Below are 14,918 nucleotides of genomic sequence, written 5' to 3' on the forward strand. Positions count from 1 at the left end.
CTCCTCCTCCGCCTGGCCTCCCTCAAAACCAATTCCCAGATGCTGACCACACCAATTCCCGTTTATCAACTGCTCTCTCAGCACCACACGCAACTCATTCGTGTCTATGACCCCCACGACAAACTGGCAAGGCAGATGCTCTTATTATGTGCCCTTTCTGCAGATGAGGAAACTGAGGCGCAGGGCCCTGAAGTCACCTGATTGAGGTCACACAGCGAGGAGGCGGGAGGGCACGACTCGAGCTCAGTTCTGACTCCGGGGCCTGTGCCGTCTCACTCGCACCCCTGCTTGTCATCCTTTCCAGCAGCACGCGACGTGTGCACGGGCGCGCACGGTCCCACGTGCGGTTAAAACAGACACGGGGCGCCTGGCGGACTCGGTTGAGCGTCTGATTTCAGCGTGGGTCGCGATGTCACGGCTGGGGAGTTCGCGCCCCGCATCGGGCTCTCCGCTGTCAACGCAGAGACCGCTTCGGATTCTCTGTCCCCCCCAACCCCCTCTCTGCCCCTCCTCTGCTCTCTCTCTCAAAAGTAAACAAACCTTAAATTAAAAGAAAATAATAGATGCTACCGTGCACGACCTTCCTGCACGGCAAGGGGGCCCAGTGATTACGAGCATGGGCTTTGGAGGCGGCAGACCGGGGCTTGGGCAGATTTGCTCTCTCTGAGTCTTAGTTTTCCCGTCTGGAGTATGGGTGCTGTCATGGCCACTAAAGGGCTGCTAATATTTTCGTTTCTATTCATACCTTCCAACCGGTCCCACGCAGGCACAAAGAATCGCGGGGGAACCATAACGTAGGGGGGTGGGAGTGGGGTGGGGGGGGCTCATTCATTCTGCCCCTCACTTCTCAAGGGTCTGCCCCCTGCCCCGCAGTGTGCTGGCTGCCCTGGGAAGGGCAGCCGCAGGGAAGGAGCCCCCTGCTGGAGAGACAGTCATTGTACACGGCCTTAACACGTGTGATGGGATTATCACATGAGAAGTTCTCACACACAGCTGGCGGCAGGGCCCAAGGTCACCCTCTGTAGTGGGTTGCATGGTGGCCAACCCCCCCCCCACCCACACACACCCCCGCCAAGGCCCTCATAAAAATATGTCCCCATCCTAACCCCTGGAACTCATGAATATGACCTTACTTGGGAAACAGATCTTTGCAGATATAATTAAGGCAAGGTTCTTGAGATGAGACCATCTTGGATTACCTAGGGGGGCCCTAAACCCATTGTCAAGGATCCTTACAAGAGACAGAAGAAGAGGGGCGCCTGGGTGGCGGAGTGGGTTAAGAGACTAACTTCGGCTCAGGTCGTGATCTCATGGGTTAAGAGACTAACTTCGGCTCAGGTCGTGATCTCATGGTCTGTGGGTTCGAGCCCCGCGTCGGGCGCTATGCTGACAGCTTAGAGCCTGGAGCCTGCTTTGGATTCTGTGTCTCCCTCCCTCTACTCCTCCCCCGTTCTTGTGCTGTGGCTCTCTCTCTCAGAAATAAATAAACATCTTAAAAAATTAATTAAAGAGACAGAAGAAAAGACACACGGAGGGGAGGCCCCACGAAGACAGAGGCAGAGACCACAGGCTCAGGAGTGCGGGGGGCCTCCAGGAGCTGGAAGGGGCAAGGAGCCTTTGGAGGGGGTGTGGCCCTGCTGCCTACTTTATTCCAGACTTCTGGCCTCTAGAACCGCGAGAGAATACATTTCGGGAATAAATTTCGGTCGTTTTGCGCCACCTGGTTTGTGGCCATTTATCACAGCAACCCTAGGAAGCTAACGGGCCTTCCTCGGGGGTTCCAGCCTGTCTTTGCTGTCCCCACTGTACATCCATCCTTTCCCGATGGTCAAATCCCTGTGCCAGGTCTGTTATCCACATAGCTACCTCCTGGTAACGTTGCTTCTCCAGCGGGCGCCTGGGGTCGGCTGAATAAAGGCTCTCAACAGTATCTATGTCCTAATCCCTACAATCTGTAGATGTCACTTTAAATTTTTAAAAATATATTTTATTTGGGGGGGGTGGAGAGAGGGAGAGAGAATCTTTTTTTTTTTTTAACGTTTATTTATTTATTTTTTAATTTTTTTTTCAACGTTTTTTATTTATTTTTGGGACAGAGAGAGACAGAGCATGAACGGGGGAGGGGCAGAGAGAGAGGGAGACACAGAATCGGAAACAGGCTCCAGGCTCCGAGCCATCAGCCCAGAGCCTGATGCGGGGCTCGAACTCACGGACCGCGAGATCGTGACCTGGCTGAAGTCGGACGCTTAACCGACTGCGCCACCCAGGCGCCCCAACGTTTATTTATTTTTGAGACAGAGAGAGAGCATGAACGGGGGAGGGGCAGAGAGAGGGAGACACAGAATCGGAAGCAGGCTCCAGGCTCTGAGCTGCCAGCACAGAGCCCGACGCGGGGCTCGAACTCACGAACCTCGAGATCATGACCTGAGCCAAAGGCAGACGCTTAACCGGCTGAGTCACCCAGGCACCCCAAGAGAGAGAGAATGTTAAGCAGTCTCCACACTTAGCATGGAACCTGATGTGAGGCTCGATCTCACGACCCTGGGATCATGGCCTGAGCTGAAATCGAGAGTTGGCCACTCAACAGACCGAGTCACCCAGACGCCCCTGTGGATGTTACTTTATTTATTAAAATGTTTTTTTTTTAAATGTTTATTTATTTTGAGAGAGAGAGATACAGAGCTCGAAGGGGAGGAGAGGCAGAGAGAGAGGAAGACAGAATGTGAAGCGGGCTCCAGGCTCTGAGCTGTCAGCACAGAGCCCAACGCAGGGCTCAAACCCACGAACTGTGAGATCATGACCTGAGCCCAAGTTGGATGCTTAACCGCCTGAGCCACAAAGGCGCCCCCGATCTTGGACTTCTGACCTGCGGAACTGTGAGTGAATAAATCTGGTGTTTTAAGCCACTAAATTTGTGGTGTTTTGTGACAGTAGTGACAGGAAATGAATGCAACCCCTGAGTGATACGTAAGTGACACATCCACAGAGTCAAAACACAAACACTGCATGGCGGCCGGGGCGGGGGGAGGGCTCTGGGATCACGGAGTAAAAAGAAAAGGGGCACGTGAGGCAAGGCAGCCACATGGAGTCACACGATGACCACAGGTTTCAACGTTACAAACACTCACCAGCGCCACACGCACACAGGCCAGACACAATCAGTCCCGTGACAGTCAGCTGTGATACCACAGGGACACAACAAGCCTCAGAAGCCTGCCCATCTGCAGACCCCCAGGGTCACTACGGAATCCAAAAAGGTCCCCCGGAAAGACGTCACGCCCTGTGTCATGCCCAGAAAACAGTGGCGGGGTGACACCGCACGACGAACGCACCAGAAATCCCAGAGTCACCGCACCTGTCATCATCGGTCGGAGACAGACGCGGTCACCCATGGAGTCTGCGGGTTTGGCGGCCCCGCGTGCAAGAGGCCCAGCCAAGCCGGGTATGGTACAAAAATAGTTTATTACAAAAGAAATCTAACCAAAATGCCTAATAATTTACATTGTTATCAGTGCCTGGCTACAGCCCATCTGCCCCTTCTCATCCATCTGGGTAGAGGGGGTGAGGGGAGTGGCGATTCCCTGGTTCCACCAGCTCTGGGAGAGGAGAAGGAATTTGGGCAGAACTCAAGACAGGGGCCTGGTGCCAGAGGATAAAAGGTGTAAGAGTCCTGGGTGGGGGGCATGGGGCGCGAAGATATCTTTGCTTGGAAGAGGGGGCTTATGGGTAGATGCTTGTGCCTCTGTGCAAATCCTGGTCCTGAAGATTGGGGGGGGGGGCAGAGTGAGGTTTTCACAGTTTCCAGGAGGCTTGACCCCAACAGGGCAGGGAGGTCGCTCCGCATGAGTCTGAGATCTGCCCCCCCATCCCTCTCAGCTGCCTCCTGGAGCTGAAGAGGGGGGCACCGGCCGGCCAGGGGCTCGGAGGACCCCAGCGAAGGTCAGGAAGGCAGGTGGAGATGAGGGAGGAAGGAAGAAATTGGGGGGAGCCATGGGGAATCCAGGTGGGTCCTTGGGGGAGACTGGGAGGGCGAGGAGGAGGGTGATGCAGAAAGGAGACCTGGGGGAAGAAGAAGGGTGGGCGCAGTGAGAGACCAGCTCTAAAGAGAAGGGGTCCGGACCACCCTGGGTGTCTGGGGAGGGAGAGGGGTCTAGAAGGTTCTGCGAGGGTAGAGACAGGAGCCTGAAAGATTCTTAGAGGGCAGAGACAAGGGCCTGGATGGTTCGAAGGGCTTGGGGTCCTGGATGGTTGTGGGGAGTGGGAGGAGGGGTCGGGGCCTGGAGGTTGGTGGGGGGAGGAACTGGAGGCCTGGATGGCTGGTACGGGGAGGGGCTGGGAGCCTGGATGGTTGGTGGGGGGAGGGGCTGGGGACCTGGATGGCCGGTGGGGGTAGGGGCTGGGAGCCCGGATGGTTGTGGGTGTAGGGGCCGGGAGCCTGGATGGGGCCTGGATGGTTGGTGGGGGGAGGGGCTGGGAGCCTGGATGGGGCCTGGATGGTTGGTGGGGGGAGGGGCTGGGAGCCTGGATGGCTGTCAGGGGAGGGGCTGGGGACCTGGATGGCTGGTGGGGGTAGGGGCTGGGAGCCTGGATGGTGGTGGGTGTAGGGGCTGGGGGCCTGGATGGTTGGTGGGGGGAGGGGCTGGGAGCCTGGACGGCTGTGCGAGGAGGAGAGACTGGGAGGTTGGCGCTGCGGAACTAGGTTCTCACCATTGGAGCTGAGGAGGCTACTGCTCTCAGGGGAGGTGGTGGCACTGCGGTCCGGCGAGGGCTCTGGCTGTGATGCAGGAGCGGGCCTGGTCGCCTTCCCCCTCAGGATGTCGATGACCTGTAGGAAGACGGGGGTCACCACCAGGCTCCTCCAGCCCACGCTGCTCTCCCTCGTGCGCGGTCGGCTCCGTGCCTCAGTGTCCCCTGTCCGAGCTCGCTCCCACGGACGCACAGGCTGTCCCGCTCCCCCGCGCGCACGGGCACAGACACGCGCGCGCACTCCGATGTCCCATCCGCGTGGACCGGCGCTCTGGCACAGGCCCTCCCAGCGCGGACACTCACCCGGCGGCTGCGCGCCACCATGAGCGGCGTGTCGTTGTGGCAGTTCTTGAGGCCACTGTCGGCGCCGCTGCGGACCAGCGTGCGCACGAGCGGGAGGAGCCCGCGGCCAGACGCGGAGTGCAGCGCCGAGCTGCCCGAGTACATCTGCGCGTTCACGTTGGCGCCGTGCTGCGGGGCGGGAGCCGAGGGTCAGGACCGCCGCGGCCCCGTGGGACCCCGGCCCGGGCGGCGGGTGGGGCGGGGCCACAGGAGGGGCGGGGCCGGGACGGGGTCCGAGCGCGGGGCTGGGGACTGAGGCTGGGGCCCCCACCCCGGACCGAGGCCAGGACCCGGGCGGGACCAGATGCTGGGTGAGGTGACGGAAGGGTGGAAAGCAGAACCCAGGGCGGGTCAGAGCGGGACTGGGCGGACGGGCTGAACCAGCCGGAGCAGGACTCCGCCGCCCGGCCGGAGTAGGGGCGGAGTCAGAGAAACGAAGGGTCCAGAATCCAGGCGGGGCGGAAGGACCGCACGGGGAAAGGGTCAAAACCGGAAAGCGGGGTGAGCAAGGCCGCCGCTGCACCGGGCCCGGCTCGGCTGGGGGCGGGGGAGGAAAGGGAGAAGGTCCGGGACCAGAGGGCAGCCTGGAGGGGTGAGGTCATAGACAAATGGAGGCCTAGAAGGGAGAGACAGCGCTGGAAGCGGAGCACGAGAGGGAGCCGGGCCTGGAAGGCAGGGTCGATGCCAGGGACGGGGGAGGCGGGTGGGGGCGACTGCTGGGCTGGTGCTGGAGGAGAGGGTGGGCGAGCGGCCAAGGGCGAGGGCAGTACCCACCTGCAGCAGCAGCTGCACCATGCTCAGGCTGTTGTTTTCCACTGCGTGGATGAGGGGGGAGCGGCCGCTTTTAATGTCCTGCAGAAGGGAGGGAAGGTCTCGGAGTCGCTCCAAGCTCTGCCCAATCAGCCGGCGGCCAGCATCCCAGCCGCCGGGTCTGGCGTCTCGATCCCCGTAGATACTTCAAGCCCCACCCCCACCCCCCGCTCGCGCGGTGTCCCACGCAAGCCCCACCCCCTTGGGGGTCCCGCCCCGGCTCCTCTTGGCCCCGCCTCCGGCCCGCGCCTGCTCACCACCGCATCGATGTCTGCGCCTCGCTCCAGCAAGAGCAGCACGGCTTCGGGGCACTCCATGTTCACGGCCACGTGTAAGGCGGTGAGCCCTGAGGTACGGGAAGACTCAGTGTAAACCTGGGTTCGGGGGCCCTTGGACTCCAGGTCTTGCCAGACAGTCCCACTCGGCGCCGGGGTAGGTGCTCACCGTCGTAATTGCGGGCCTCTAGGTCCACGGTGCCCGGGGCTGCGCTGTCCAGCAGGGCCCGGAGGCAGGTCGGGCTGCGGTGCTCACACGCCAGGTGGGCTGCTGTCTGGCCATGACGGTCCAGTGCCATGGGGCTGGCACCGGCCATCACGAGGAGCCGGACCACAGATGGCAGTGTGGTGATCACAGCCAGGTGTAGCGGCGTCTGGGGGAACAGAGACTGTGAGGGACCTGTGCCCTGCCCTGCGTCCCAGTCCTGTCTCTCAGAATTTCCGAGTCCTGATCCCCAGCTCCAGTCTCCCTCAGGAACCAGAAATCTGGAGTACATCCTCCCTCAGATTCAAGAGCCACGGCCCCCAGCTCCTCCCGTCCCAGGATTCAGGAGTCCGGACCCTCGGCCCTCTCTTCCATCAGATCCAGGCCCCCCCGGGCTCACCTGTCGTAGGTTGTTGTAGATATCCAGCTCCCGGCCCCCATGCTGGAAGAGGTTGACGAGCCGATGCACAGCAGGCAGATTGCCCTGCACCACGGCAATGTGGAGTGGCCTGGGGGCGGGGGAGGGGATCACAAGCGTTAGGGGCTGGTTACCTCTCGCCCCCATAAAATTAGTGGCGCGAACTCCAACATGTGCCGGGGACTTTGGAGGAACATCCAGAATCCAATCACTTCTGACCCTCACTCCCTCCATCCTGGTTCAGCCACCATCGCCTCCCTCCTGCACGGTTCCCTCCTCACTGGCCTCCCTGCTTCAACCCCGGCTCTACCGACTGTCCCCCTCCCCCCCCCCCCCCCAGCAGCCCGAGAGCCCTTTTTGCAACTTAAATCAGATCAAGCCCCTTCTCTGCTCAGGACCCTCAGATTAAAGGCCAAACAGGCCTTGTGGGGGCTTGTCTCCCCCTTCTTCTACCCTTTTGGCTTCTCCTCCGTCTGCTCTCTTCACTCTGCTTGACTTTCTTGCTGTTCCTTGAACAAGACAAACACGCTTGCCTCCCAGGGTCCTGACACTGGCTGTCGCCTGGAACAGTGGTCCCCCAGATACCTGCAAGACTTGGCTCCCCTCATTTGGGCCTCTGCTAAAACGGTATGGCTACGACTCCCTCCCCTTCCCCCCGCCCCTGTTTACTTTTCCTCCACACCATCATCTGACATTGTACACTTGTTTCCTGTCTGAATCTCCCCCACTAGAATGTCAACCCCACCAGGGCAGGGCGTTCTGTCTGCTTTGGTCACGGCCCAGCGCCCAGGACAGCTGCCCGGTGCTGAGCCCCGCACACATGTACCCAATAAATGAACCCATCGCAGTGATCCCTGGCCAGCCTGGAGAGCTGGGGGCCTGTTCCCACCTCTCTCCGGCCCCGGCTTGCTCATGTGTGAAATGCGCGGGGATGAGGCAGGTGCCATCGAGTTCCCTCCACCAGTGGTGACTTGCATGCCACAGGCAGAGCATTTATTTGGAGGAGTGTTTGTCCAAAGGGGAGGTGGGATGGAGGGGGATGGAGTCATTGTTCTGGACGCTGGGCCGCACGCAGAACCCAGATCCCCCCTTCCAGACTGAAGGACTCATTCCCTTAGCTTATGGGAAGGTCGTGAGCTATCAGCTGTCTCTGGGAATTACCCTCTGCTGAAAAGAAGTGCTTGCCCGGGGCATGAGTGGGGGCAGCCGCCATCCACTGGCATCCCGTGACTGGTCGCTGCTGGCACAGAGGGCCTAGCCTCTGGCGCCAGCTGCACTGCTCAGGCCCCCTGAGGCGACACAGCAGCCCAACTTCTGTGCAGTCCTGCTTCCTTCATCCCCACAGGCATTGATCTGGAGAGCATGTCCCAGTAAACTCCATGCGCCTTCCCACAGCCCCCAACCTGGAAGAGTCATTTAGAGTTGAGGGCAATCTGGGATGATGGGGTGTGTGTGTGTGTGTGTGTGTGTGTGTGTGTAGGGGGGAACATTAGCACTAAGGGTACAAGGTTAACTGTATATACACAGGCCACACAGCCTTCTTAAAGTCCATTTACTAGAGCAACGAGTTTCTCACCCATCACTGCCTCTTACTAGCCCAAGCTGCCGGTGAGCATTGGCTCCCCCCATGGAAATGTGCTTCCAGAATCCATACTTTATTGGTTTTTTTTTTAATTCAAAAAATTTTTTTAATGTTTATTTTTGACCCAGAGCTTGCCCAAGTGGGGGAGGGGCAGAGAGAGACTACGAAGCAGGCTCCAGGCTCCAAGCTGTAAGCACCAAAGCCTGACGTGGGGGCTTGAACCCACCAACCCCGCGGGAATCATGACCTGAGCCGAAGTCTGACGCTTAGCCCACTGAGCCACCCAGGCGCCCCTAATTTTTAAGTTTTTAAAATCAGAACCCGACGCGGGGCTTGAACTCACGACCCTGAGATCAACACCTGAGATGAGAGCAAGAGTTGGATGCTAAACCGTGGCACCAGGGATGGCGGCTTTGGGGGCTGAGCAGGCCAGGGTTGGAAGTTGGGGGCAACCCTCCCTCACTGCAGGTGCTAGAGCAAAGTCACGTGGCCCTCCCGTTTTCTCCCCCATAAAGTATAGCCCACAATAGCGCCCACGTCCCAAGAGCGGCTCCGCAGGTGAAACGCTGAACCTGGATCCTGAACCTGGTGAAACGCCGAATTTAAAAGGAAAATGTTGGGGGAGGGGCCGGGCCTGGGCCGGGGTGAGGGTGGAGGGGCGGAGAAGGGCTCCCTTGGCTCCCTTCATCTCCCAGGAAGCCCGGCCTGCGTCCCCCTCGGGGCGGGCAGGGTTAAGTGAGGGCAGAGGGAGCGAATGATTTCAGAGAAACCGTCCAGGCCCGAGTTCCCATAAACGCGCGGGCTGCAGGGGGTGGGGCGGGGCTGGAGGAAGTGGGGACGGGAGGGGCGGCCCAGCCCTCGGACTTCCAGTAACAGGTCTGCTGGGCGGGGCTCCGCTTCCTGCTCCCGGGGGAGGGAAGCCTCCCGCCGGGGATCTACCCCGGCCACCCCCCCTCCCCCGGCACCCCCCCCTTCCATCCTCGCCTGGGGGTGGGGCAGGAGGGAGGCCAACCACAGAGACCAAGCTTCCCTGGAGGGAAGGACCCCAAGTCTTGCAGCCTAGGGGCGCGTCTCGAACTCCACCCTTCAGGGCTCAGGCTCCAGCTGCCTCCCTGTCCCCCATATCCCGGCATCCACCCCTCAGCTCTCTTAGGACCCGGTAGGTAATACGGTGCCCTAACTCTTTGCGGATACCAGCTTCCCCAGTGCCTGGGAGTGATCGATCCCCAAGTTGCCCTCTACCCTGTTGCTTAACCCCTCAGAGGAATACAGTACTCCGGCCTCCCCTCTCTCTTGGAGACCGAGTTCTAGCTCCCCGGCGCCTGACCTCTTGAGGGTCCAGATGCCCTGAGATCGTTGCTCTCTTGAGTCCCTAGGGGTCCAGCCTCCCAACCAAGCTTTGCTGCTCTGGGGAACCAGACTTAGCATGTCCCCCTCCCCCGCTCCCAGGCTAGCCAGCTGTCCATTCCGGTAATGTCTTGGCCCCAGCGGAAGGGGTTAAGGTTAGCTTGAACGCCAGGAGGGGGAGGCTGCGAGTGAGTGACGGGTGCTGACGTGGGGGAGGCAGAGCAGCTGGGCTGCGGTCAAGTTCTGCGGGAAGGGATTTCCCCCAGCAGGCAGCTGAGGAAGAAGTGTTTGCTTTGGAGGGGAGGGGGGGCGGGGAGAGCGGGGGAGGGAGGGAGGGGCGCGGGCCCTGAGACTGGGGTGCCAGGTCTTCTGTGTTCACAGGCTGCAAACAAATCACCCCCGGGGGCAGATACAAATTAAATCTATTTCACAGATGACCCCAGAGGTACCCAGAGTGGGAGGGAACTAGATTTGTTCAGCCTGTTATGGATCAGGCACTTTCTCCTGCTTGGACTCAAAGAGTGGCCCACAACCAGCTGGGAAGCTCTGTTAGAACATCCACTCCCAGGTGCTGAGGACCTACTGTGTGCCTGGCCTTGTTCTATGCTCTAGATGTAGGTACACCATTACACCGAGTCTTAATCTGGATGGGTGCTACAGGAGCCCTCCATTTTCCAGGAGGGGAAACTGAGGCTCGGGGATGTGCAGTCGCCTCCCTGGCCAGCGTTGGCGGTCCGCCTTTTTCTGCAGAAGTAAGCCTGTCCATTCCGTCCCTACCTCTCGTTTCCAGTCCCCAAACCAATGCCCAGATAAGCGCTTTATAAAAGTCATCTCACGCCTGCCTCGCAGACTCACACACTTAGAGTTCTTGTTTTTATAGGGGGGAACTCAGGCAGAGGGTGGGGGGGGTAGAAAGTGGCCAGCGGAAGTTCCAACGTAGGTAGGTAAATAAGAATCGTGATGTTCAGGTGTGTGGTGAGCACAGAGCTAAACCATCCTGCGCAGGGGTTCTCAGCAGCCTCAAGGGCAAGTTCTCCAAGCTGGAGGCAATCAACTATCGGATTTGTGAAATCAGTTTAAGGGATCGGCAAATTAATTGAATGGCCTACGACCGTGAGATCAGGAAACACACTAGAATAGAAAATACAAAGTAGATCCCATTTAGTAAGGGTGACTTGTTTTGTTCTGCGCAATTTTTATTTCAAGCTTGTCTGTGTGTACATGTGCTGGGCTGAACATAAGGTAATAATATGAATTAATACTTATTGAGCATTTCTAACCTACCAGGCTCAGTGCTAAGAGCTTAACGTGCATAATTCATACAACAAGTCAATCAATGAAATGTCTTTCTCGCGGTTGGATTTTTTTAAAAAAGAATTTTTGGGTGTATTTTATTTATTTAGGGACGCCTGGGTGGCTCAGTCTGTTAAGTGTCTGACTCTTGATTTTGGCTCTGGTCATGATCTCACGGTTAAGTGGGATAGAACCCCGAGTCAGGCTGCGACACGACAGCAAGCACCCTGCTTGGGATTCTCTCTCTCCCTCTTTCTCTCTTTGCCCCTTCCCCGCTCATGCTTGCGTGCTCACACTCTCTCTCTCAAAATAAACGATTAAAATAAAAAAAAAACATTTTATTTATTTAAAGTAATCTCAAACGTGGGGCTTGAACTCACAACCCCAAGAGTTGCACGCTCTACCAGGCGCCCCTCTCGTGTTTGCATTTTGATAAATATGTTGATGCCCCCTGCTTCAAAAACAGTCCTAGGATGTAAGTGCTGTCAGACTGCCCATTTTTCAGAAGAGGAGACTGAGGCGCGGCGGGGGGGGGGGCAGGGGGAAAGCCTTGCTCAAAGTCACAGCCAGCGGTGGAGACAGGATTCTAACTCGGGTAGAGGTAATTCAGAAGCCCATGTGTTGTGGTGGGTGAGGTGGGGGGTAGGGCTGACTCCCCCCATTAATGGGGGGCTTTACTCACGTGTCTCCGTCCTCATCTGCACGGGTGGCCATGGCGATGTCAGCCGATAGGGGATGTTCCATGGAGCACACCATGGGGTACAGGGGTGTAGGCACGTTCAGGAGAGGAAAGAGGGAGCCCATGGTCGGGGTCGGGTACAGGGGCAGTAGAGGTCCTGGACAGAGGAAAGGACATGGGTGGTGAGGCCAAGTCAGCAGACCCTCAACCCACCCCTACCTCCAGGCCTTCACCCCTCCTGTGTCACCTGTCCTTCTTTCCAGGTCCCTTTTGCATCTCATACTGGGGCTGAAAGGCCCAAGACAACCTGGCCTTGTACATCCATCTTCTGGGCTCTGGCAGCTTCCTCCGCCTTCACCATTCCCCGTGAGCCCTGGTCACGGTCATTGTCACTTAGCTCTTCATGCCTCTGACCTCCATCTCTTACTAGGCAGAGTCCCTTAAGGACGGGACTGAACCCCATCATCACCCAGCAGGGGACCCCAGGGCCTGTTTGCTGGGTGAATTTGTGGCTGAGGGAGGTAAGAATGGGTGTAGGGTGTGGGGTGACTGTGTAGAGATTTGGGGAGAAAGGGGGTCAGAAGGAGAGAGGAATGGCGTCAGAAGCCAAATATGGCAGTAGTCGAAGACATATCCACCCACCACACAGATGGGGAAAACTGAGGCCTGGGTTCTCATCCAGGGAACGGGGAAAGGGGAGGAGGCAGTGGCAGGCCTCCTGATGCACAAGCTGAGGCTCTCTAAGTGCTGTACTCCGATGGGGTGGAAGGTGCAGGAACGGGGCCAAAATCTGGAGGCACTAGGCATGGGCTCTCTGCAGCTTTTGGGGTCACTCGGGGATGGTAAGGTGGTAGCAGATGCCCCTTCCTTGAGATCAGGGATGGAGAGAATGATGTTTGGCCTTCTTTATCATCTCCTGATCCTTGGGGGCCCCCATCCCTGCGCCCCCAAGTCCTCGTATCTCCAGTGCCAGCTCTTGGTGCCCTGCAGCCTTTTGTCTGGACACCCCTGAATTCTTCATCCTGGCCCTAAGTCCTCCAGTCCCAGAACTCCCCGGTCCTGGCCCGCATTCCTAGAACCCTAGAACCCTCAGTCCCCAGGCCTTGACTTTGTGACCCCCTGACCCCGTGACTTCAGATGAGCCCCTGATCCGTCCTATGTGACTGTACCTAACTGGGTGCCCAGAGCCCCGGATCTCTGTCCCGCTGGCTCCCCAGGACCCCCTTCCCTTCCATCTGTTCCCTTCCATCCTTGGGTCTCCAGATATTGGTTCGGATGCTTCAGACTCCCACTCTGTTCTCCTGATTCCCACTATTGTCTGGTATCTCCTGGGTTCCTGAGGTTCTGATGTCCTGACATCCCTAGTATCTGTCTTCTTAGAACCCCAGTCGCTGTTTCCCTGACTGCCTTTGACACCACGGATCTGGATGCCAGGAACCCCAGTTTCTTGAGCCCAAGTGGTGATTCTGCATAACCCTAGATATCTGGGTTCTAACGAGCTTGTAACTCTGTTCTTGTGACTGTAGGTTCTGTCCGCTTGATTCCCTGAGACCCCCTATCTATGCTGCTGGGCACCATCCCCTGGGTCCCCATACCTATGGCTTTCGGATGCTGAGCTCTGTCCCCCAGAGCCCCCTGAACACCTGGTGTTCTGGGACCCCCATATCTGTGTCCCAAGGCACTGCTCCCTGATGCTTCCACAGCGGTGTCCCTGGGACTTCAGGCTCTGCCCCCTCTCAGCTCCCCAGAAACCCCATATCGGTGTCCTTGGGACCTTGGATTCTGTCCCCCCTCACCCCCTGCCCCCCCTCCCCCCCCCCCCCCCCCCCGTTTCTCAGCTCCATGGAACCCCCTGTATGTGCGGCCTGAACTCAGTTCCCTGGCTCTGGTGACTGTCTGCCCCGTCAGACCCCCATCTGGCCAGGACCCGTGGGAGCCACTCACCCTGGTAGTAAAGCGCCTCTGGCCGGGCCAGTCCGTGGGGGGCCGCGGGGACCGCCGGGGAGTCGGAGCCGCCGCCTAGGGGATCCGGGGTGACAACGGGGCCCGCGGCGCCGCGGGGGGCGGCGGGTTCCGGGGAGGGCGCGCGCAGCGGGCGCTTGCGGAGCGGCAGCGCGGCGCCGGGGGGCCCGGCGGCCTTGGGCCGGGTGCGCAGGTCCACGGGCCCCTCGTCCATGGCCCCCGCGGGGCATCGGGGCATGGGGCCGCCGGGGACGGCGGCCGAGCGGGCGGCCGGAGCGCGGCTCGGCTCGGCTGCACGGGAGGGTGGCTGCGCCGGGCGCCGGGACTTCCCCTGCCGCCGGCTGAACTGAAGGGACTTTTGTCGGCCGGGGCGGTGCCGGTCGCCCGCCTCCCCGCCCCCGGCCCCCCCACCCCCCCCGCCCCCGGGGCCACCCGTCCGCCCCAGGGGTTTCCTGGACCCGCCGCCGCTCCCGCCGCCCCGCGGTGCAGCCCGCCGAGCGTCCCGCCCGCGCCGCCGCGCCCGCCCCTCTCCCGACCCCGCGGCGCCCCCGGCGGCTGGGCCTCGGTGGGGGGGCGGGGAGGGGGGAGGGGGCGGGGTCAGGGCCAGGGGGTCCCCACCCCTACGGCTGCCTGCCTCTCTCAGTCGCTGTCTCAGTGCTTTGGTGTCTCTGGCTATTTGTCTCTATCTCTGCGTCTCTGAGTCTCGAACTCTGTCTCGTCTGACTCTCCGATCCGGATAGTCTTTCTGGGCCTGGGTGTGTCTCTCTCTCTCCCCCGTCCCTCCATCTCGACCTTGGCGTCTTTCTCTGTTCTCACTGCCTCTGTCTCTATTTATTGTCTCCGTGTCTCTCACCATCACTGTCTCTCGAGTGCTGTCTGCGCTCGGCCTCTTCCCTAGGGAGGCCTTCCAAGCGGCCCTGGGCTCCCTAGGGCGCGGGTTCGAGTCCCGACTCCCACTTCCTCGCCCGGTGACCTTGACCAGGCACTTCCTTTCTCTGAGCCGTTTCCTCCTTTGCGGGAGCAGAAAGACGCACCCAGGTCAGGGGCTGCCCTCGGCGGGCGCCCGGGCGCTGTCCCTCTGCCAGCCCTGTCCCCATCCCTGCCTCCTCCATGTGTCCCAGCCGAGGGTCTGAACTTCGCTGGGGGTGGGGGGCGGTGGGGAAGGGCACAGGGAAACAGCGAATGTGTCTCTCTCCGCGGGATCCCTGCACACTCAGCTCGAGCTTCTGGGCGAAGAGTTGGTGAGAGACCAAGGAAAA

At 59.7% G+C, this 14,918-nt stretch overlaps 1 protein-coding gene across 1 annotated transcript; it reads right to left on the reverse strand.

Annotated features, from left to right (window-relative positions):
• Positions 1-3,443: 3,443 nt before the first annotated feature.
• BCL3 (BCL3 transcription coactivator) lies at positions 3,444-13,969 on the reverse strand. Its single transcript, XM_042919267.1, is given in 10 exon segments — positions 3,444-4,012; positions 4,015-4,059; positions 4,708-4,825; positions 5,050-5,217; positions 5,863-5,940; positions 6,156-6,244; positions 6,343-6,547; positions 6,779-6,887; positions 11,701-11,854; positions 13,642-13,969. Coding segments are annotated over 10 exon segments (1,362 nt in total). The 5' UTR covers positions 13,898-13,969; the 3' UTR covers positions 3,444-3,872.
• Positions 13,970-14,918: the final 949 nt, after the last annotated feature.

This window comes from Panthera leo, chromosome E2, assembly GCF_018350215.1.
Source record: "Panthera leo isolate Ple1 chromosome E2, P.leo_Ple1_pat1.1, whole genome shotgun sequence".
Classification (NCBI taxonomy): domain Eukaryota; kingdom Metazoa; phylum Chordata; class Mammalia; order Carnivora; family Felidae; genus Panthera; species Panthera leo.